The sequence below is a fragment of the Lissotriton helveticus genome, chromosome 7, assembly GCF_964261635.1.
Source record: "Lissotriton helveticus chromosome 7, aLisHel1.1, whole genome shotgun sequence".
Classification (NCBI taxonomy): domain Eukaryota; kingdom Metazoa; phylum Chordata; class Amphibia; order Caudata; family Salamandridae; genus Lissotriton; species Lissotriton helveticus.
The window spans coordinates 1,059,616,214-1,059,638,290 of record NC_136068.1 but is presented as its reverse complement, the minus strand read 5'-3'; the positions used below and the strand labels follow the sequence as shown (position 1 = coordinate 1,059,638,290).

At 46.8% G+C, this 22,077-nt stretch overlaps 1 protein-coding gene across 3 annotated transcripts in view; it reads left to right on the top strand.

The window, feature by feature from the left end:
* The window catches only part of DNAH17 (dynein axonemal heavy chain 17), a 12,633,448-nt gene that overhangs the window by 1,249,142 nt on the left and 11,362,229 nt on the right, over positions 1-22,077 (top strand). For all 3 annotated transcript variants that reach the window (XM_078653923.1, XM_078653924.1, XM_078653922.1), the window contains exon 10: positions 18,250-18,417. In XM_078653923.1, coding sequence (XP_078510049.1) covers positions 18,250-18,417 — 168 coding nt within the window. The remainder of the gene's footprint in view (positions 1-18,249; positions 18,418-22,077) is intronic.

Sequence of the window (22,077 nt, the reverse complement as noted above, 5' to 3'; positions counted from 1 at the left end):
GGACCTGATAATTCTCGCCTCGGTGCCTATTCTAATCATGGGTCCCACTCTGCAACTCTGGGCAATTGCTTGCTTAATCTCCACGATGGCCCCAACAACGCTAGGATGCCTGGCTTCACCTTGTGGGTGCCCAGGAGTGGGCACTTCACAGGGAAAAGCCAGGAAGGGTTCCACAGCGGTATGCGTACAAGCGCCGAGATACCCTCATGGGTGATTCGTGCGCTATACAAGTACTACTACATTTACATTTACATTTACCTTGTGTGCCCCAGGCAGTGTCTCATTTCATTCAGCCCTCCCTGCCCCAATACACTATAGCCTGTCTGGGGTGGTGCTAGCACCTCCCAAGACAGGAAACCTATTGTCCAAGCCTCCCTTGCTGGAAGGACTCCCAGCAGCAGGAGGTCAGACTTGTGTCTGTGGCAGCAGCATCCATTTTGTGATGCTGAGGCTCTGGTTAACTTTAACCGGGATTAGTGGGAGTAACATGTCTTCTCCCTCTAGAAGGGTGGAATGCTACCCCTGTCGCCAGAACTGGCGAGGGGGTAGTATTCTAAAGCGTATGACACCTTACACAACATGTTTTGATAAAGCCAAACCAAAGTTAGCATTTAACCGCGAGGTTCATAATGCACTTAAGAGTATATGGTATGGCAATATCCTAGAACAGCTATAAGAACATGGTTCCGAAAGCTGCAGACAGGCTCAGCTCATGCTAGAGCCTCATCTCACATAAAACCAAGCACTCTGCCTCCAGGATTGTTAAGGCCTGCCATTGGAGTGACTTATAGGGGTACATGTGTCTAGATATAAGGGTAGATATAGGAATACTATACCTAAGCAAGGGGTGATTACACGACCTTGCCCCAGCTGAGTGATCAGCCAGTTGTGTCAGTTTGGATGGCCAGCCAGGGGTGGCAGAAGATATGCTGCAGCCCCTGGTAGGCCTTGGGTGCACCTTTGCCCTGGGTACCTATAGTACACTGTACAGGGGCTCACAAGACTGACCCAAATTCCAATTGGTGATGTACCTAAAGTACATGGTGTGAATTTAGAGAGAGAACAGCAGGGCTGTGAGTCTGATTAGCAGGCCCACAGCCACATCTAAGTCGAAAGCCAGTGAAGCAAAAACCAAAAAGTGGGGTGACCATAGGAAAGCAGACCCTACTCTCCTACACCTCTCAAAAGCTCCTCTTCATCGGAGCGGTTCTGGATTTGGCGCTGTTTCGGGTTTATCCTCCCGAACAGCGGGTTTGGGATATTCAGGCTCTGATTCCGATCTTTCAGCCTTTATCCCGGGTCTCGGTCAGGTTGACGCTGTGGCTTCTCAGGCTGATTACTCCTGTATCCTTCTGGTGCATGACTCCAGGTGGCGGATGCGGGCTCTGCGGTGGGACCTGAAGTTTCAGTGGGCCCAGCATCAGGGTAACCTGTCCGACCACGTCCTTATCTCGGAGGCACTGCGAGGCAGTTGCAGTGGTGGCTCACGGACCGCGATTGGGTCAGCGGCAGATCCCTCTCCCTACCCCAACCGGAGCATGTAGTTGTGACGGATGCGTCCCTTGTGGGCTTGGGGGGGGCACATGGGAGAGGCGGAGATCAGGGGCCTCTGGTCTCCGGCGGAGTCCCGGCTCCCCATCAACCTTCTGGAGCTATGGGCGATCCTGCTTGCACTGAAGGCATTCCTTCCCTCTGTCCGGGAAAGTGTGGTGCAGGTGTTCACGGACAACACCACCACCATGTGGTACTGCAACAAACAGGGCGGGGTGGGGTCGTGGACCCTCTGCCAGGAGGCTCTGCAATGGCTGTGGCAATAGCTGGAACATCAGGGCGTCACCCTGGTGGTTCAACACCTGGCAGGTTCCCTGAACGCCAGGGCGGATGAACTCAGCCGTCGGTGCATGATGGATCATGAATGGCGTCTGAACTCGGACGTGGCGCAACGTCTCTTTCGGCAGTGGGGAGAGCCTTGGTTAGATCTATTCGCCACAGAAGAGAACGCGCAATGTCATCAGTTCTGTGCTTTGGAATTCCCAAGGCGGCACTCGCTCGGCGACGCTTTTCGTCGCGAGTGGAGTTGCGGTCTGTTGTACGCCTTTCCACCTATACCACTTCTGCCCAGAGTGCTGAAGAAGATCAGGCGTGACCTGGCCCAAGTCATCCTTGTGTCTCCGGACTGGGCACGAAGATACTGGTATCCTGAGCTACTCAGCATGTCAGTCGACCCCCCGATTCGTCTGCCTCTTCAGGAGGACCTTCTGTCGCAGCAGCAGGGGACGGTCCTCCACCCGAACCTGTCCAGCCTCCACCTCCATGCGTGGAGATTGAGCGGCAGCAGTTGAGGCAATTTGCCTTGCCTCCTAAAGTCTGTGATGTCATTCTGGCAGCCAGGCGTCCCTCCACGAAAACGGTATACGCCTGCAGGTGGAACAGATTTGTGGCATGGTGCACAGCAAAGGCTGTGGATCCCCTCTCTGTCCCTCTTTCAGAGGTTCTCCTCTTTCTTCTTTCTCTTGCCTAGCAGGGCTCTGCTCTGAGCACTATCAAAGGCTACCTCTCTGCCATTTCAGCCTTCTTAAGGTTTCATGATCAGCCTTCTCTTTTCAAGTCCCCTGTTGTAAATAGATTCTTAAAGGGAATCACTCACATGTTTCCTCCTGTTCCTTTCGTGATGCCTCAGTGGGACTTGAATCTTGTTCTGACCTATCTGATGTGCGCTCCCTTTGAGTCACTTCACAATTGTCCTCTCCGTCTTCTTACTCTGAAGACTGCATTCCTGGTTGCCATCACCTCTGCCAGGAGGGTGAGCGAGCTCCAGGCTCTTTCCTCTAAGCCTCCTTTACTTTCTGTCCGTCTGGACAGAGTTGCCTTAAAAACACGTCCCTCTTTCCTGCCCAAGGTTGTTACAGCCTTCCACATCGGGCAGTCCATCACCTCGCCCACCTTCTTTCCGCCTCCGCATCCCTCAAAAGAGGAAGAGAGGCTCCACCGTCTGGACCCAAAACATGCGCTCTCATTCTATTTGGACCGCACACGCCAGTTCCGGGTAGACGACCAGCTCTTTGTTGGTTACGTAGGCGCTAAGAAGGGACGGGCGTTGCACAAACGAACCATTTCTAGATGGTTCGTTTTGTGCATTATGGCCTGTTATTCTCTGGCTAAGAAGGAGCATACAGTGGTGCTGTGTGCTCACTCCACTCGGGCCATGGTGGCTACTACTGCCCTGGGTCGGGAAGTCCCCTTGCAGGACATCTGTCAGGCAGTTACGTGGGCCTCGCTGCACACGTTCGCTAGACACTACTGCCTGGACAGCCAAGGCCGGAGAGATGGCTTCTTTGGCCGTTCAGTTCTCCAGGACTTTCTGGTGTGATCATTGGTTCGCAGACCCACCACCGGGGTTGGTATTGCTGGGGTATCTATTCTAAGGTAAGGAATCTAACACTAACCTCTTTCTTTCAGATGCACAAGTTACTTACCTTCGGTAACGATATATCTGTAAGAAACAGTAGTTAGTGTTAGATTCCTTACCGCCCCACTCATCCTCCCCGTTCTGCGAACCGATATCTAGGGTTAAGGTTCTTCCCTTTGAGGGCCCTAGTTTCATGGCACCAGTGTCGTTTTTTATCATGGCTCTGCGTTTCTGGTGCGGAAAAGCTGTGTATAAGAACTGACGTCAGCGCGCGAGGGAGGTGTCTAACTACCCAGACGACGTCATCCCGGCACCAACGATGCCGACGACGGACGCGGAGCCGCAGACGACGCCTACCGACGTGCAAGGGTACTGCTACGCAAAACTTTCCGGATCCAGTCTGACGCCTGGGGATATTCTAAGGTAAGGAATCTAACACTAACTACTGTTTCTTACAGATATATCGTTACCAAAGGTAAGTAACTTGTGCTTCTCTGCCCCACACGGGAAGCGGTGAAAGCGGGAGGTGTACTGGGTAGCTGGGGTCCAAGGTGGAGCGCCCTGATGCTGCTGCTTGCGGCACTCTTACTTCCCGAGGTGCTGTTAGTGCTACGGCTGCTGCATTTTTGGGAAGGAAGGTGGGCATAAAATGGAAACAGGTGAAAAACGCTAATGGTTGGAGGTGCCCCTGCTTTAGCTCACCCCTTCCAATCGCCTATCCTCACCGCCCTGCGCGGCTTCATACAGCCTCCCAACCTTTTGCCAGTCTTATCCTCATCCTCCTTCATCCTGCCTCCACTGCTGCAAAAAGCTGAGTCAGGCTGCGTGGGGGAAATAGAAAGAGTTACAGTGATAAAGCACTTAATCGAGAACACCGGTGTGCGAGCTCCACACTCTAGTTTACAAATACCACCCACAAAGGTGTGAGAGTTTCACAACGGAACACCACCTGAAATGAAAACAGCCCTTCCCACACTTCAAGAAAGCCACAGTCTTGTTCCTACGTAAGAAAGAATAAGAAGTATGTTGCAAGCCCTCTCAAGAGCTCACCATTACATATATGTGACACCAACAACATTTTGAAAACAGCGCACTTTGAAAAGAGGTTCACACTATGAGTGCGTACATTGTGAATGTTTAACTGCAGATTACTGTGTGCTACTTGAGATATGTCCACACTTTGTTAATTGTTTCTGCAAAAGTGCAACTCCAGTTGCCAAGGCACAAATGAGGCGAGTGTGCATTGTCATGCTGTATTCTCTGTAACTTGGCAACATAACCAAATAGATCCTTGTGGGATGTATGTTATGTTTATTGCTTCTGTGTTTCTTTAATACTGTTCAAAACTCTTATGTCTCAGGATACTGGTTCGTGGAATCTTGTGCTCTGGTTGCCGATTGAGAGTCAGTTACACTCTGCTCGTCAGCCTACTTGCTGTGTTGCTGTGGGTTCCTACATTTTAAACTTCTATTCTTCAATAAAGAACTATACTGCAGTCATCTGCTTTTTCAGTCTTTACAGCACAACCCGGTAGCACATTTTGGTACCAGGAGTGGTGTAGGCTGTTTTTGACGTTGACCGCACTGAGACCGTTCTTCTACTTCTTCTGGGATTTGTTTTGTCCTGGACTTGCATCTCTTATCAGTTGGGATTGTTTTGTTTTATTTATTTTAAGGACTTCAATTCAGTATTTTTCCTACGTGCTCCAACCGCCTCTTGCACTTGTGAGCCCTCGCGCTCCATACTTGCCTAGCTTGGCATTGTCCACTCTCGAGCTGCTTTTCTCGCGCTCCTGTAACTGGGATTGTCTTCTTCCGAGCTGTTCTCTTCGCGCTCAAGCTAGTGTTGTCACACTGCTGTTGGAGCCACCGCGCCACGCTTTTCGTCCTGACCTTTTCATTGGCTGTTTGGTAGTACGTGATTTTGTAGCACGTTCACGGGCCATCTTGGTTGAGGATCTTACTGCTGCAATTTCGCCCGTACGCTTTATTTTGTATTTGTCTCCGGTGATTCGCACACCTGCTGTGCGGCATATGTTGGTTACTTTGTATTCTTCAGCATCCAAGTTACGGCATCAGTAATCCTCACACCTGTTCTGTGGCACTTAATTTTTTTTATTTTATTAACGATTAATCCTTTGTATGGCATTTATATATTTCGGTGATGTACACACCTTATGTGCAGGTTCTCATTTCTGTCAGGCCACAGCATTGGTGATCCGCACACCTGCTGTGTGGCACATTATTATAATTTTTTACGCCAAATGTCTAATTTTTGTGTAGCATTTACTGTATTTCCTGTGATCAGCACACCTTATCTGCAGATTCTTTTGTTGTCATTTTCACACTTGCTGTGCCAGTTTACACGTTCCTTTACTCTGCATTTACTCATGTTCTCTGCTCCATGGCTAGTAATCACATACTCATTCAACCTCCACCTTTCTTACACAAAGCAGGTAAACCAGAAATTAAATGTCTAGAATGGCTTTGCATTTTTGAAAACTATTTGGCGGCCATCAATGCTGAGGGTTATGCCCCTTCCAAGAAAATGGCTATGCTGTTCAACCATTTACAAATTGCTAGTCAAATAATTTTTAACAACCTGCCTCTTTTTTAAGCTCCAACCTCTGAAGCCTCCCCTTGGATTGTTTATTTGGAATTAAAGGAACGTATGAGGAAACAGTATCCTGATTTGTTAAATGTTTTATTAGAGAGGTTCAACTTTGCTATGGTCAAACAATTCTGCGATGAATCTGTAGAGGACTATGTTGCTTTTCTCAGAGCTCTGGCTGCAAAGTACGAATTTGGTGCTATTATTGACACTCACATTAGAGACCTGTTTGTTTTTTACTGTTCTTCCAAAACCTTTAAAGAATGTTTGCTGGCTTGCCGTAATCCAACCCTTGCTTAAGTATTGGACATTGCCATGAGCATAGAAAGGTCCATTGTCACCTCCAAAGTTTTATCCAGTCACTCTGCTCCCTCTCCACCTTCTGTCAATGTTTTGTCTGACGATGATGTTGTTTGTGCTGTTAGCAACAAACAAATCTACGACAGAACTAATGGTTGGGGTCGACCTCCTCGCAAATAGCTTGTTTGTTTTAGCTGTGTTTCAAAAAACAACATTCGAAACAATCCAACATGTCCTGGTATTGGGAGGAAGTTCAATCTTTTCAATAAGCTTGGTCACTTCTAAGGTGTATGTAGAGGTGGAGTTAGCTCCTCCTTAAGTAAAGGTAGAATTTCTAATGTCTCTGTGGATGATTCTGAGTTTGAGGTACAACAGTTTGAGTAGAAATTTACTAATGTCTTATTTACTGTAGATATCACTGATTGTTCCAATGTCACCTCCATTAAGGGACCCATTGTTGATGCAATTGTCTGTGGGAGATCCATTTCTGTCATGGCTGGTTCTGGTGCCCCGGTTACTATTCTTGCTGACCGTCATTTTATGAATTATGGCCACATGGTACTTCTCTGTTGTCTCCTGACATCAATCCCAAGGCCTTTGGTGAGCAAGACATTAACTTATTAGATTTCTTTTGGGGTCTGGTGGAATGTTTGGGCAGATCTACTAAAAGCCAAATCTATGTAGCTGTAAATGGCAGGAATATTGTTGGGTGGAAAGATCTTGCACGTCTAGGAATTATTTTATGCACTGATCAAGATCCTCCTATCACACTTGGTCCTCTTCCTAAGGACGTTCTGCTCCTAGACTTAGAAGACAATATTGTTTCAAATCTTGTTGACTTTTTCCCTGGTGTATTAAAGGATGCTGTGGGTTCTGTTAATGAGTTTGAGAAATACATCAAAGTTAAGAGTGGAGCTGTTCCTGTTGTCTACAAAAGTGATACCTGTTCCCCTTAGTATTAGGGATGACCTCAAACTTTTGGTGAATAAACTTAAATTTGATGGTATCATTGTACCCATTGATGCCTCAGAATTGGTTTCTCCAGTTGTTTTGGCAAAAAAGAAGACTGGGCTCTCCGATTATGTGTTGCTTTGAGATCTCTCAATCGCAACATTCTTGTGGATTGCCATCCTCTTCCTCACATCCAGGAGATGTTGGCCAATATTGGTAATGCCAAGTTCTTCTCCACCATTGACCTACATTTGGCATATCACCAGATTGAAGAATCTGAATCCCTTACCGCGTTTGTAACTCCATTTGGTGCTTTTAAATATCTCAGACTTCCATTTGGACTTGCATCCACTGCAAGTGTTTTTCAGAAGCTCACGGATGTTTTTTTTGGTGATATTCCACATGTCCAGCAATTTCAATATGACATTCTTATCTTTACTGAGACCAAAGATGAACATATCCACATCTTACATAAGGTTCTTAATGTACTTCATTCCACAGGCATGACTGATTTGTCTCTGGTTACTCTCTTGCTGTGCAACCTTTGAGAGATTTACTTTAAAAAGGTGTGAAATCTGTCTGGAGGGACTCCATGTCTATGATGTTTGAGCAACTCAAATCTTTTGTCATCAATGCTCCTGCTTTACGCTCGTTTGAACCTTCTGGTGAATTTTTCATCACCTTTGATGCTAATCTTAAAGGATTAGGAGCGGTTTTTGGGCAGTGGGTATATGGCAAAGAGAATACCATTGATTTGCTCCTAGATCTCTTTCTGAAGCTGAGTGCCATGATAGCACCATTGAGAAGGAGGCCCTAGGTATTGTTTGGGCGGTGCAAAAGTTCAAAACCTACATTTGGGGGAAGAAATGTGATATTTTTACTGATCACAATCCTTTGGTGTTTCTTTTAGCTGGTAATGGTTTGGGTAAAGCCTCTGCTCGCCTGGTCAGGCTTCTTTCCAAATTACAAGAATACGATCTAGAAGTCAAGTATATCCAAGGTGGAAGGAATGTTCATGCTGACTGTTCTCATATTCCTTTACCTTGTAATTTCACTGCTTTAGATGACCTTGATGATGACTGTGTTATTGGTGTGATTGATGTAGTATCTGCGAGTGATGGAAAATTTTCACATGAAGATTGGGTCTTGGCCATGGAAAAGGATGAAATTCTGAAGAAAGTGGAGTTTTTTGTTGGAAACAAGTGGCCCATTAGTAAAATGTTATCAGCAGAGTTTAGGTCTTTTGCACAGGTCAGTGATAAACTCTCTTTTGTAAATGGCATTTGCATTCACAACATATTGTTTGTGCCTCCTCTGTTATTAAGGGACAATGAATGAATGAAAAATGTATTGTTCAGTTAATAAAAACTTACAATTAAAACATCTGTGTACACTTCTTCTTCTTACATTTCATGCATAATCAATTCTATTTCCTTTTATAAAAACCACGTAATTTAAAGTACTTTTCATCAATTCATAAAAACCAAGAATATATAAAACAATCCTCATTGTCTACAGCTAAGCAGTTTCTTCTCCACTATTTCTATAAACTTTAAAAGTCTGCCCGTGAATTGCAATCTTTCTCCTTGTAAACTGGCTATGACTGCTTGTCGACATGTTCGTATCATTTGACTATTAAAGTCCAACCTCAACAGCCTCCTACGTTCACTTATTAGAGCAGGGCAGCTACAAATGATATGACAAATATCTTCTCTCTTGTTGTTACAGAGGCAACACATCCTCTCACTACTCATCATTTTCCATGCTGGGGCGTCTCCAAGAAATTGGCTATTTCCAAATCGGAGATTCATAAACTTCAACATTGCCCTTTGGCTATTTGAGTCTCCTAGATAGCTTTGAGGTTTTGACATACTGAATGAAACAATAACTGTCCATGCATGAGATCTCTTTGCCAATACTGCTTTATCCCATAAAGACGGCAATTTTTTACTGCACCCATTTATAACTTTATTAAAAGCCACCTGAGAGATGGGTAAGGCCCATAGTTTTTCCGCCTTGAACGTATCTATCGCCAGTTTAAAATATTCATGAGTCTGCTTATGTTTACTATCACAAATTGCCTCCCAGACCACTGTCATAAGCGAGGAGTTATTATCCCTTCTAAGTTTATGGCAGAATTTTAAATATGCTCCTAAGCTGTTTAGGTTCTGTCGTTTGAGTCAGAATTTAAGTTAGATTTGCGCTGGTGAGGTTTGTCGAGTAAGATTAAACAGGCATCGGTAGGTCCCTGTCACTAGTTTGTCTATGGTATTGTCAGCACATCCTCTTAAAGTCTCTACTCCATATGCAAGAGTTGGAACATGCTTAACTGACATGATTTGTAATAATGGATTAAGGGAAAGCCCTTTTAAGTTATTCTGGAGTGTTGAAAATGCTGCAATTAATGAGTTATTTCTTCTCTGTAGTGCAGCACACTGATTTTTACCCGTGCCCCTAGCATCTATTATCTATTAACACCCAGATATCTATTAAGGTACAAGATTGTTGCCATTGCTCATGAGGGGCATATGGGAATGTCTGCTACTTTGAAAAAAATCAAACAAGTATACTGGTGGCCAGGTTTGGATTCTCTTGTTGACAATTATGTGTCAAAATGTCCCAAGTGTGTTGTCTTGGATAAACACTGGAAACTTAACAAAAAACCTTTGTTTCCTGTTCCTTTTCATGAAATTCCTGGGGGGAAAATTGCTCTTGACTTTTCTGGGCCTTTCAATCTTCTCCCATCTTGGATGAGATACTTGTTAGTGGGTATAGATTATATTTCTAAATTGTTATATTACTCTTTTGTTGAAGTGGCTAACTCCGCTTCTGTTATTTCCTTTTTAGAGAATATTTTCAAAGTTGAAGGCGCACCTTGTTCTATTGTTACTGACAATGGTGTTTCTTTCATCTCTAAGCAGATGACAAATTTCTTGGATACATTTGAAATTATACACTATCAAGTTGCTTTATACAGTCCTTCTTCTAATGGATTAATTGAAAGGGGGAACCGCATTCTTAAGGAAGGTATTGAAGTACCAGAATAACCCACTTACTGGGTCTCGGCGGCGGGTGAACCACCCAAGCCTTCCATACCCTTCATACGTAGTAAAAGGAGACACAGGAGCCTTCGTCTGCAGGAGGAACCCAGATTTATTCAAATAGCCCGTGCTATGGAACAGAGTCCCAAGCTCGTCAGAAATAAGACAGAGGAGGCTGCTGCTTTACTCCACAGCTTACAAGTCTTTTTATACTTTTTCATTCTGACCTTTTGGCTGTTAGTTCATTGTTCAATCAGGGCAGTGTTTGCAGTTGATAACCAGATGCAGACGATGTTTGTAGGTGGTGACCTGGTCAAGGCTTGGTACACAAATCATTGTTCACTCGGCTTGATCAAGGCTCAGTCTTTCAGATCATTGTTCAATCACCCTGATCAAAGCCCGGTCTTTCAGGTCATTGTTTATTCACCCTGATCAAGGCCCAGCAGTCAGACCATTGTCCAGATAACCTGATCACCTTGTCAAGGATGTTTACCAGGCTGGGAGCAAGAGATGGAAAACAAATCATTTACACAGGGTGTGAGTGTCTCGTGGCTTTCTGAAGAACTGCAAGGAACAGGGGGGTTGGGTGTGCAACAGTTCCTGAGCAGAAATGCAGGCTGCAAGATGGTTTTTGTCGTGTCAGTTAGAATTTACTCACGCATCAGCAGAAACGACCAGGTGGGTCGTGTGGAAGTGTTTGACACGAGATGGTAATGAAAAAGCAATGGAGTCCCGGTACAAATGATGCCGATCAGAAGAACACTTTTCCTCAGTATCCAGACTGCTGTTGCAACTAATGTTGATATTGCTGATTTCTTGCAAGATAAAGTTTGGGAATATCTCACTTCACCTCATTCCACCACTGGAGTCACTTCTTTCAAGGCTCTCAAAGGAAGAGAAGCACAATTAAAATGGATTTCTGAATGTTTTTTAATCTAAATAGTGGATCTGCTTTGCTTGGTAAGAGGTTTGTGAGTGTTGATCGTGATGTCATTAGAAGTAAAGTTTTGTCCGAACAAGTCATGCAAAAAAGATTTTATTACAGCAACTCTAGAGTCAAACTTGAAGAGTTTTCTGTTAATGATTGGGTTCTCATTAAGAAACGTTTCAAAGTTTTCAAGGGACAATCCACCTTTTAAACTTCCTGTACATGTAATGAGGGTTAGTAAACCTTCTCTTCTGTTGGATGGGAGGGGATGGTGGAATAAGGATCGTGTGGTGAAACTCACAAATGAACAAGTTTACATTCTTAAACAGGTTTATGCTGATAGAGAGGAAAACAATGAATTCTCTTCTGCTTTTGATATTCATCCTGGCATCACATTTGGGTCTTCTGTTGTTGAAAATGATCCCATTGTCCCTGCTACTTCCGATTCTGTTTGTGCTCCTGTTGCACGTGCTGTTGGGGGCTCTTTCTCAACATTCAATTCTCAAGTTTGTATTGAGAGACGGCTTCCTGGTGTCCTTTCTTGCAGCCATTGTACCATCACGCTACCATCTAAATTGATGGATTATGGTCTTGAATAATTGTTTTTTTTGTTTTGTGGGGAAAGGGGGATGTTGTGGTATATATGTTATGTTCATTGCTTCTGTGTTTCTTTAATACTGTTCAGAACTCTTATGTCTCAGGGTTCTGGTTCATGGAATCTCGAGCTCTGGTTGCCGAGTGAGAGTCAGTTACTCACCGCTCATCAGCCTGCTTGCTGTGTTGCCATGGTTTCCTACATTTTCAACTTGTATTCTTCAATAAAGAACTATACTGTAATCATCGGTCTTTGTCAGTCTTTACAGCACAACCCTGTACCACAATCCTGCAGCTATACAACTTCGATCTTAAGGTGTAAATTGTAACAACTCTCTTTGAAAGTTAAGGCAGAAATAGAAAATGTCCTCTTTGTGAGTTAATTCTGCCAATATGCAACACAAGGTGTGCACATCACTGTCGCACCAAGGGGCGTGGCTTAGCAGCCGATGAAGGAAGCCGCTTGAGCGACGAGCTCCGCCGAAAAAGCCCACATGTATACTGTAATCTCGATGCGTTGACCCCCTCACGCCACCAATGAACTGCGGAGTGACGAGAGCTTACTTTGGTGCGGTTCCGAGGAGGTGCTGAGCGGGTCCTCCGAGCCTTTTGCCATTCCCCTGGCTTGAGGCGGGGACGGATAGCAAACACAAAATGGCGGCGGGGCCACAGTGAGAGCCCCGAGAGCGAGATCGCGGTGGCTGCCGCTTCCCGACAGGGAGCCGCCGGCACAGCGGGACGGACGACTGAGGCAGCTGAGAGCCCCCCCGACCTGATAGACGGAACGGAGGTGGGATACGGAGCGAGCTGCTAACCTGCGATCCCAGTGGCCTGCCTGAAGATTGCCCACAGAGCTGAAGCGAGAGGGAAGGCACCGGGAGTGTGGAGATCGTCGCGCCACCTGGGACTCCAGAAGAAGGCCAACTCGCTGAAGCGGATGTCGCGACCAGCCCGGGAGCACGGGGGTGCCCGACCCCCGTGCTCCCGGGCCCGTGGGGCGTGGTGGGTCCTGGGCTCGCGAGCTGCGGAGGTGGGCGCGAGGTCCCAGGGACGCCGCGGCTGCAAACCGGGGCGGGGGAGGGGACGAGTACCTGTGGCAGCCTGTTGGCTAATGGAGCGGTGCATTGCATGAACTAGGTGGCGCGCGGAGCAGCGGCAGGCCTGAGGGAGCAACGACGCTGGAGGATTAGCCCCCCATGCGAGGAGGCACTGGTCGGGCTGACATATTTGGGGATTGACGGGGGCCCGAGTGCCGCTGAAGCAGGGGTCTAAGACTTGGAGGGTGCATTTGGAGCCTGAATGGACATTAAAGAGGGGTGAGGGCTGGTCCTGCTCGGGCTGCTGAGATCTGGTGTAGTCACATTGGTGGCTGGCCTGAGTGAGTTGCTGGTGGGGCATAGCAGTTGGCACGAAAGGTGAGGAAGGCAACACCCGAGTGGGCATTTAACTTAGGAGCTACATTGGCGACCCTGAGCGCAGACGGATCTGGGACCCGCCACAGGTATATGGTGGGTGTTTTAGGTCCCTATGCTGAACTCTGGCGGCATTGTTGAAGGAGATGAGCTGTATAGTTGACCTCTTGCAATAGAGTGTGACAGCAGAGCAACCTTAACCAGACCCCTGGTGACTAACAAGATCACCTCTAATGGACATCAATATGGGGAAATTGAAGGGGAAGAAGGACGGGGTGCAACAATTGTCAGATAGCGAACCCCCAGGCCAGACAGAACCAGACACGCTTGAAATGCCTCGGGAACCTAACATGCAGCAACAATTTGACAAAATCCTGGCAGCAATCGCAGACTCCCGCACTGCACTCCAACAAGATATAGTGCAAGTAGCGACGGGACTGGGACTCCTGCGGGCGGACCACTCTAAACTGGCGGACAGAGTAAAACTGGTGGAGGGGCGCTTCAGGTGGTAGAGCCGGCGCAGAATGCGCTAAAAGCCATGATGACAAATGCCCTGGATCGTATTACTGCGCTGGAAAGGCGGGCTGAGGATGCCGAACGGAGGAATCGGCGGAATAACATCCGCATAGTGGGACTCTCGGAGAAAGCGGAAGGGTCGGATATGGTGCGGTACCTTGAGGGCTGGCTGAAGTCAGTGGTTACACCGGAAGGATTTCCCCCTTTTATACATTAGAACGAGCGCACAGAGTACCGGTGCGCCTGCCGCAGCGGAGGCGGCCCCCTCCGCCAGTGGCGGCCCGCCTGTTGCACTTCCGGGACAGAGATCTGCTGCTCCAGAGGGCGCGCACCGATGGCCCCTATCATGTTGGGAACAGTAAGGTCAACCTGTTCCCAGACTATACATTCGAGACCCAGCGACGCCGCTCATCCTTCTTGGCAATTAAAAAAGAACTGAGGGAGGAGGGGCTTCAGTACTCCTTGTTATTTCCAGCCAAATTGCGAATAATTGTGGATGGCAAGACATGCTTCCACGAAACTCCGGAAGAAGCATGCGTATGGTTAGAATCCTACAGAGTCGGGAAAGATGGCCAAGGGCGGAGGACCCAAGACACCTCAGAAGGGCTACCACAGCGTAAATCGCAGAGACTGCGTCAAAGGCGGCGAGGCTTGCGGAGACCCTCCACGTCGCAGACTGAGGAGGAGCGAAGGGGGGTGTTGGAGGCGATCTCTGCTTTCTCGGGAGATCGGAAGCTGCTGTCTCCGGAAGGCACTGATTCAGAAAAGAACAAGGAACACTCTGACACTGAGGGAAAAAGCGCTGTGTAGCATCTATGCACCAAACATTGACCAACCGCATTTTTTAGAGCGGTTATCTGGAACGTTAGCACATTACTTCACAGGCTCTGTGGTGCTGGGAAGGGACTTTAATTCCATAGCTGATGTATCACTAGATAGATCACACCCCCCACTAGCGGAATCTCCTGTAAACAGACTGACTAAAAGTAGGCTGGACTGGCAAGATTGGTAGAGTTTAATAGACGTGTGGCGCACACACCACCCACACGACCGGGACTACTCATACTTTTCCGCGATGCGTGATCTGCACGTTCGCCTGGATGCATTCCTATGCTCGACAATGATGGTGCCTTCCATAGTGTACACTGAATATCTCACCAGAACACTGTCTGATCTCAATCCTCTGCTGTTTACTATGCATTGGATGACGGCTGTGTCTGCCATCCCCACATGGCGTTTAAGACCTGAAACACTAGAAGACCTGATTTTTCAGAGGGAAGTGAGTGAAGGAATAACACATTACTTTACTGAGAATGCTGGCACGGCCACCACAAGGGCGACGGAATTGGATACTTTTAAGGTTGTGATACAGGGGCTCTGCATTGATAAACAGGTAGGGGTACGGAAAGTACTACTACGAGACATGGACCGGGCTGAGAGTAGACTGAGAAAGGCGGAACTAGCCAGACCTGGTTTTCCTGAAGTTCAAGCAGAGGTAATGGCAGCAAAAGAAGGGGTGGCAGTGGAGTTGGAGAGGTTGCGTTGCTTTGATCATAAAACTTACCACACAAAAACACACGCTGAGGGAGACAAGGCGGGGACATTGCTCGCTTGGCTAGCCAATCCCACAAAAAGAGGTTCACCAATATTGCCACTAGAGGATGGAGATGGGGAGGTGGTTTTTACCCAGAGTGCGATATTAAAGCAATTTTTGCAGTATTATGAAGCATTATATGAGAGTTCGCTGGTGGCGTGAGACCACGAAATCGACTCCTTTCTGGACGAAATAATGCTCCCAGTACCGGAGGAAGAACAGGCGAAATGCTTAGGCCAGGACATAACGATGGAGGAAATTAGGAATTTTTACACAAATAATTTCAACTACATATTTGTTTAAACCGAAACTGTCAGTTTTTGAATCTGATTGGCTTCCTGATCAAAGATTTACTTCTGGGTTAGGGGTACGCATGCAGGTCAAAGCCCATAATTCATTGTATACATACGCATGATGTGGGCAGCTCATTTGTTATTCTGGTACTTTCAAATTTCTGCTGTTGGTTCGAATGTTATTACCACAGACACCCTTTCTTCACAGAGTGACATGTTTTAGATTCCCAAGTGGTCCTTTTATTTGTTGCTGTCTTTTCCTCGAATTGCTTGTTTTATAGCTAATTTGGCCTGTTATGGGCCTGCAAGGTATGAACAAGGCTGACTCTTAGGTACGAGTGCAGTTGTAACAAAGGACTTTTATTGGTGAAGATGCTGAAATATTGTCCAATCCAAAACAGTCTGCCCACTCAAATCCAAAACAATCTGCCTCACTACAATCTGCCCCACTCAATCCTAAACAATCTGCTTTACTCCAGTTTGCCCTACTCCAATCAGCTCCACTGCAAAACACAACAATCAACACCACTTCAGTCTGCCCCACTCCATTGTACTCAATTCCAATCCAGAACAGTCTGCCCCACTCAATCTATCCCATTCCAATCTACTCCACTTCAATCCAAAACAATCTGCCCTACTCCAATCCAAGCAGTACAAAAGGGGGTGGTGATGGACGGAGCATCTGGACCAATCCAGAGCACTCTGCTCCGCTCTAATTTAAAACAATCCCCCGCTCCAATCTGCCCCCCTCAAATCCAATCCACCCCACTCTGTCCCAATTCATCACACTCCACCCCACACCATTCCACCCATACCAATCCAACACACCTCTAATCTACCCCACTTCAATCCAGCCTACCACACTCCATTCCAGTATAATCCACTACAATCAACGTCATCAAATCCAGTCCAGTCCAATTCATCCCACTCCAAAAAAAAACCCTCTCCAATCCAATCAACGCCTCCCCAGACTAAGCCACCTCAATCCAATCCACCTGCCACAATCCAGTCCACCCTTCCCCACCCAGTCCAGTCCACCTCACCCTAGTCCAACCCCTCCCCAGTCCAATCCACCTCACTCCAATCCAATCCACCCCACTAACGTCCAGCCCAACCTAAAACACCCACTGAAATCCAAACCAGCTCACTCTAGTCCGATCTACTCCACTGAAGCCCATTGCACCCCACTGCAATCCAATGATTCCAATCCACCCTACTCCAATACAATTTACCCACTCCAGTCTAATCCAGTCCAATCTAATCCACCCCAACTCACCCCACTCTAATCAAGTCCACCCCACGCCAATCCATCACACCCTAGTAGTATCACTCCAATTCATTCCTCCCACCCCAATCCAATATCATCCGCCCACTCCAATCCGCCCCACCCCAATCCAAATCACTCACCCCATTTCAATCCACTTTAGTTCAATCCACCCATTTATTCCAGCCAGTCCAACCCACTCCATTCAATCCACCCCACTCTACCCTAATTAAATCTGTCCCACTCTACTCCAATCCAATCCACCCTCTGCCTAAATCCACTCCTACCCACTCTACCCTTTTCCACTCCACTCCATGACACTGCACTCTACGACACTCTCAGCCACTGAACTGAACTCTTCTCCCCTCTACTAAGCACTACAACACTCTACTACCTAATCACCACTCAACATCACTCTGCTCCAACAAATCCACTCTAGGACAATCTACTCCACAACTCCACTCTGCAACCCTCCATGCCACTAACTTTTGGCCATGATGAACAGAAGCCATACTGGTGTATAATGTGGCAAAAGTCAATAGCTCTTGTATACGTGAGACCTATTGACTATGTCAATGCTTGTTTCTGCGTACCACCAAAAAGAAAAAAATAATACCCCTCACATCCTTGGACAAAGCTCACAGTGTGTGGTCCATTATTTTCATTATTTTTGTTTTTCGAACGAAAACTTCTGATTTGGGAGTTTGTTTCTGAAAAACAAAAAAGTTTGCTGCACAGACATCACAGATATGGCAAACATGAGCTAATCTTGTGTGCCTTCACAGGAGCCACCATGGCAGTAGCTTTTGTGAAGGACTGAGATCACCACAGATGAAGCTGTGATTTCCTAATGGGCAGCAGTCTGGCCTGCATGACAGGGGAGATGGCTTTTGCCACCCAGATAGACAGTGGGCCCCCAGGATCTAAATCTGCTTTAAAGTCATTGGTCCTGATTCACAAAGGTAAACGGAGACGAAAGTCTAACTTTTGGTCTCAAGTTCAACTGAGACCAAAGCTGAGACAAAAGTCTAACTTGACTACTCAAAAATGCCCTTTGTGAATTCCGAAAGTTGTATTGTTAGACTTTCGTCTCAGTTATGGCCTCAGTTGAACTTAAGACCAAAAGGTAAGTTTATCTGAGACAAAAGTCTAACTTAACTACTCGTAAATGCCCCTTGTGCATACCATAAATAATAAAGTTAGACTTTCGTCTCAGTTTAATTTTGTGAATTGGGCCCATCAACTGGATCTTGCATCTGCACTTATTACTAACACAAACTCTGAATCTAAGTGGCACCATCCTATTTGTAATTTAAATCCACTTTTTTGTTGAACAGGAGTTATATTTCACAGCTGTTGAATTTCTGAAGCTGGAGAAAATTGAAATGGGAGGAGTGAGAGGAAAAGCCCTAGGAAGTTTAGTGAATCAAATTTATGAAGAATTCCTCGAGCTACTTGTGATTTTTGCAGATTGCAAATATGACCCTTTAGATCCAGGCCAACAGGTGGGTATTAAAAGAAATTGTAGTAAATGATTGAACCTCTTGTTCTGTTATGTCTGGTGGGGCTATGGTGCAACTTAAATATCTTAAGTGTGTTCTGTAACACAGCTAAACCATATGAAGTCCCATTCATTTCATTTTGAATTATTCTCCAGTCAAATTTAGAGCAAATCGAAGAGGGTTTTGTCAGTGATATTGAAAAATGTGTGCATTATTTCCAGATTAAATATACCAGTAGCCACAAGGATGATGGTCCTATAAAACGGTTACAGCCACAATCAGGGGTTCTGTATGGCATTCCCAGATGCAACAATCTACTGTCCACCTTCCTCTGTTTTGAGCCTGCACTTCAATTTCTGCTCCTCAAACTCTTCATCTTCTTCTGCTGGTGGTGGTATTGGTGGTGGTGGTGGTATTAGTGGTGGAGGTATTGGTGGTGGTATTGTTGGTGGTGGTATTGGTGATGATGGAATTGGTGGTGGTGTTGGTGGGGTGGTATTGGTGGTTCTCTTCCAGGGCATCCTCATCAATAGTCATAAGCACATGAATATTACCGCCACCGTGCGGGACCCCGGAAACACCTCACATATATGTGAAAACCATATATGTAGCTCTTTATATATATCGTTGGAGCCGATATATATATATATATGTCCATATATATATATATATATAAATAAAAACACACAATGTAGCCTTCCATAGACATGCTGAAAAATGTTTGCAAGAAAATTCTTTTGCACATAAATACATTCCAATAAAGCAGGGAGAGAATAAAGCCTTTGAAAACTGCTTTATTATGCAGCAGACATGATAATCCTGCAAGGAAGAATGAAAAACATTGTCAGCACATAGGCTGCATTGTAGAAACATTAAGTGTAGAAAGCTGAAAAGCTAACCCACAGAAACACTCAGAATAAACTGGCTCCGTGCCTTTAAGGCAGCCATGACCCCTAGCTTTCCACCATGCCTCAAGGGTGACAGTTAGGTCAGTTGTTCTTTCCGGCTCTTTCTGTCAGGACCCTGGTTACTTCAGCTCATCTTTTTTTCTGATTTCTGTCAGTAAATACTTTTGAGTTAAAACCGTTTTACTTCAACGTCTTTTTGGTGTTGGAGTATTTCTCTACTGTTTTTTAGAGAGTTGAGCATTGTTTTTTTGTCAGAAATGCCGTCTCTTTTTGACCCTTGCCCTTCCTGTGGCAAGAAGAAGGCTAAAACAGACTCCCATTCTGTCTGTATGTTATGCCTGCCTTCAGATCATGATCCTAAAACCTGCCAGCATTACCAGCTGCTGTCCAGGAGAACTCTGAAGGACAGAGAGAGGATTCGTCTCTATGGGCTGACTGAGAAGAGAAAATCACCTTCTAGAGGCAGGTCTCCGATCAAGAAGAGGAAAGAGAGAGCCTCCACTCCATCTAGAAGTAAGATTCCAGTATGCTCTCCCTCGGCGTTGGCCTCATGACCTCAAATACCTTCATCTGCAACGAAAACGTTGATGAGAAGACCATCAACGGCAGGCTCGCCATTGAAAGAACATCGGTCGTCGACGAAGATTGCAGGTACCTCAAATCCTCCGCCGTCAGCCCGGCGACGATCGGTGTCGAGGAGTCGCTTTCGGTTGGTGCGGGCTTGCCCAACGTCGAGAGGCAGGTCTCCGTCGTCGCCGTCTGCTCGGCGTTCGACGTTGAAGCAGGCTCCGCCGTCGCAGGGTCACCGGCGATCGACATCGAAGTGCACATCTCTGTCGACATCAACCAGGCAACAATCGACGTCGAGACACACCTCATCACCTGAGGCTAGACACTGATCACCCCGTCGGCGTCCAGGCGGCGTTCAACGTCGAAGGCTATATCCTCTCCGGCGACAAGGCATTAGATATCGAGACTAAGGGTGAAAAATACCAAACGTCATTCAACGTGGAGACGGCGATCTCCATTGATGATGAGAAGTGTCCCGCTCTGGACTTCACTGACTTCTATCAGGCGGTCAAAGTCGAGGGAAAGATCGACGTAGAGAAAGATTTCTCAGTCGAATTCCTCATCGTTGAGGTCTCTTGCACGCTGAACGTCGAAGGCGAGGTCTATGGGCTCCAGGCATTCGACGTCACGCCATGTAACATTGAAGCTCAACAGAGAGATCGATGTCGAGGAGACTATCAGGTTCTGGGAACTCTCCAGTAATGGTGACACAGAGTCGTTCAACGTCAAGACACTCTCCATCGACGTCACATCGCTAATCGAGATGACGATTGCGCTCCAGAAGCTGCAGAGAGTCCTCCCACTCTATTCGGAGCTCACCCCAGACGGTTGTGTCATCACGCAGTGCTTCTGCTCATTCACATGAGCCTAAAAGATCACCACCAAGAGGTTCTCCAAGGAGGCAGCGATCTCCTTCCATCCATCTTTCTCCCAGATGTCTACAACCTCTTCATCATTGGCAGGCAGTACCCACAGGTCACGCTCAACAGCCTGCGGGCAACTCCAGCCCACTGTACAGATCTCCTTTGCAGCATCTTGTACAGGAAGTGGACAGATCACCCACCACTCGGACCAGAGAACGCCGAGGCAGATCCCCTGAACGCAGGTCGACTCAGGGGTATCACAAAAGACAACGTACACCGTCTTGGTCGTCCTCTTCGACACACTTATCTAAGAGGGATTACTCACCTACCCTGACGGATAGTCCTCCTTCCAGACTGTCGCCTATTGATGACGTGAACACCTTTCATGATGTTCTCACCAGAGGAGCTCAGAAGCTGGGCATGACCATGTCAGCTACTCAGACAACCATGTCCATTGTTTTTGAGACTCTCCATCAAAAGTCTGCAGCTAGACCATTGCTCCCTTTGGTCCCTGGGATCATCGAGCTGGTAATGAATATCTTCCTAGCTCCATCATCGGCTAACGCCGCTCCAGCGCGGATCATAAAAAAATACAAGCCAGCTGCATCGGATCGTCTTTTCCTTAGATCGGATTACCTCCGGATTCTGTCATTATTGCGGCAGTGAAAAATACGCATGCAGTTGCATCTTCCTCCTCTGCTCCTCCGGATAAAGAGAATAGAGCACCGTCTTCTCTACAAGTGTCCAACGCTGTGTCCCTGCTGGGTCGTTACGACAGGTCCCTATGGGATTCACTGGAAAACTTGAGAGACAAACTCCCAAAGGAGGATCAGCATGACTTCTCTGAAATCATTCAGGAGGGTGCTCTGGTGGCCCACCACTGCAGCAGATGATGTGTCTCTGGCAGCTCACTCTCATGCACATGGCATATGTGCACGACAATCTTCCTGGGGGCGCCTCACAGCATTAAAACCAGATGCGCAACAGCGATACTGAATCTCCCTTTTTCTGGCACTTCACTGTTTGGTGCCCAGACAGACGAAGAAATGGTGAGAATGAAGGCCTGAATTGGACACCTTAAAGGCGGTGGCCCTGGAGAAGAAAATGGAGTTTAGGAAGCGGTACAGGCCCTACAATCGGAAAGGTAACCAACAGAGGGTTCAAACCCCTCAATGGTCGCAAAACAAACAGGGCAAATCCAAATACCTAGGCCGACACTCCTCAAGGGTAAGAGAAGGACATCAACAGCAGTCCTCCTCCACAACAAAAAATCCAGGGAAGCAATGAGTCTCTGCTTCCTCTAGCACCTTTGCACACTACAG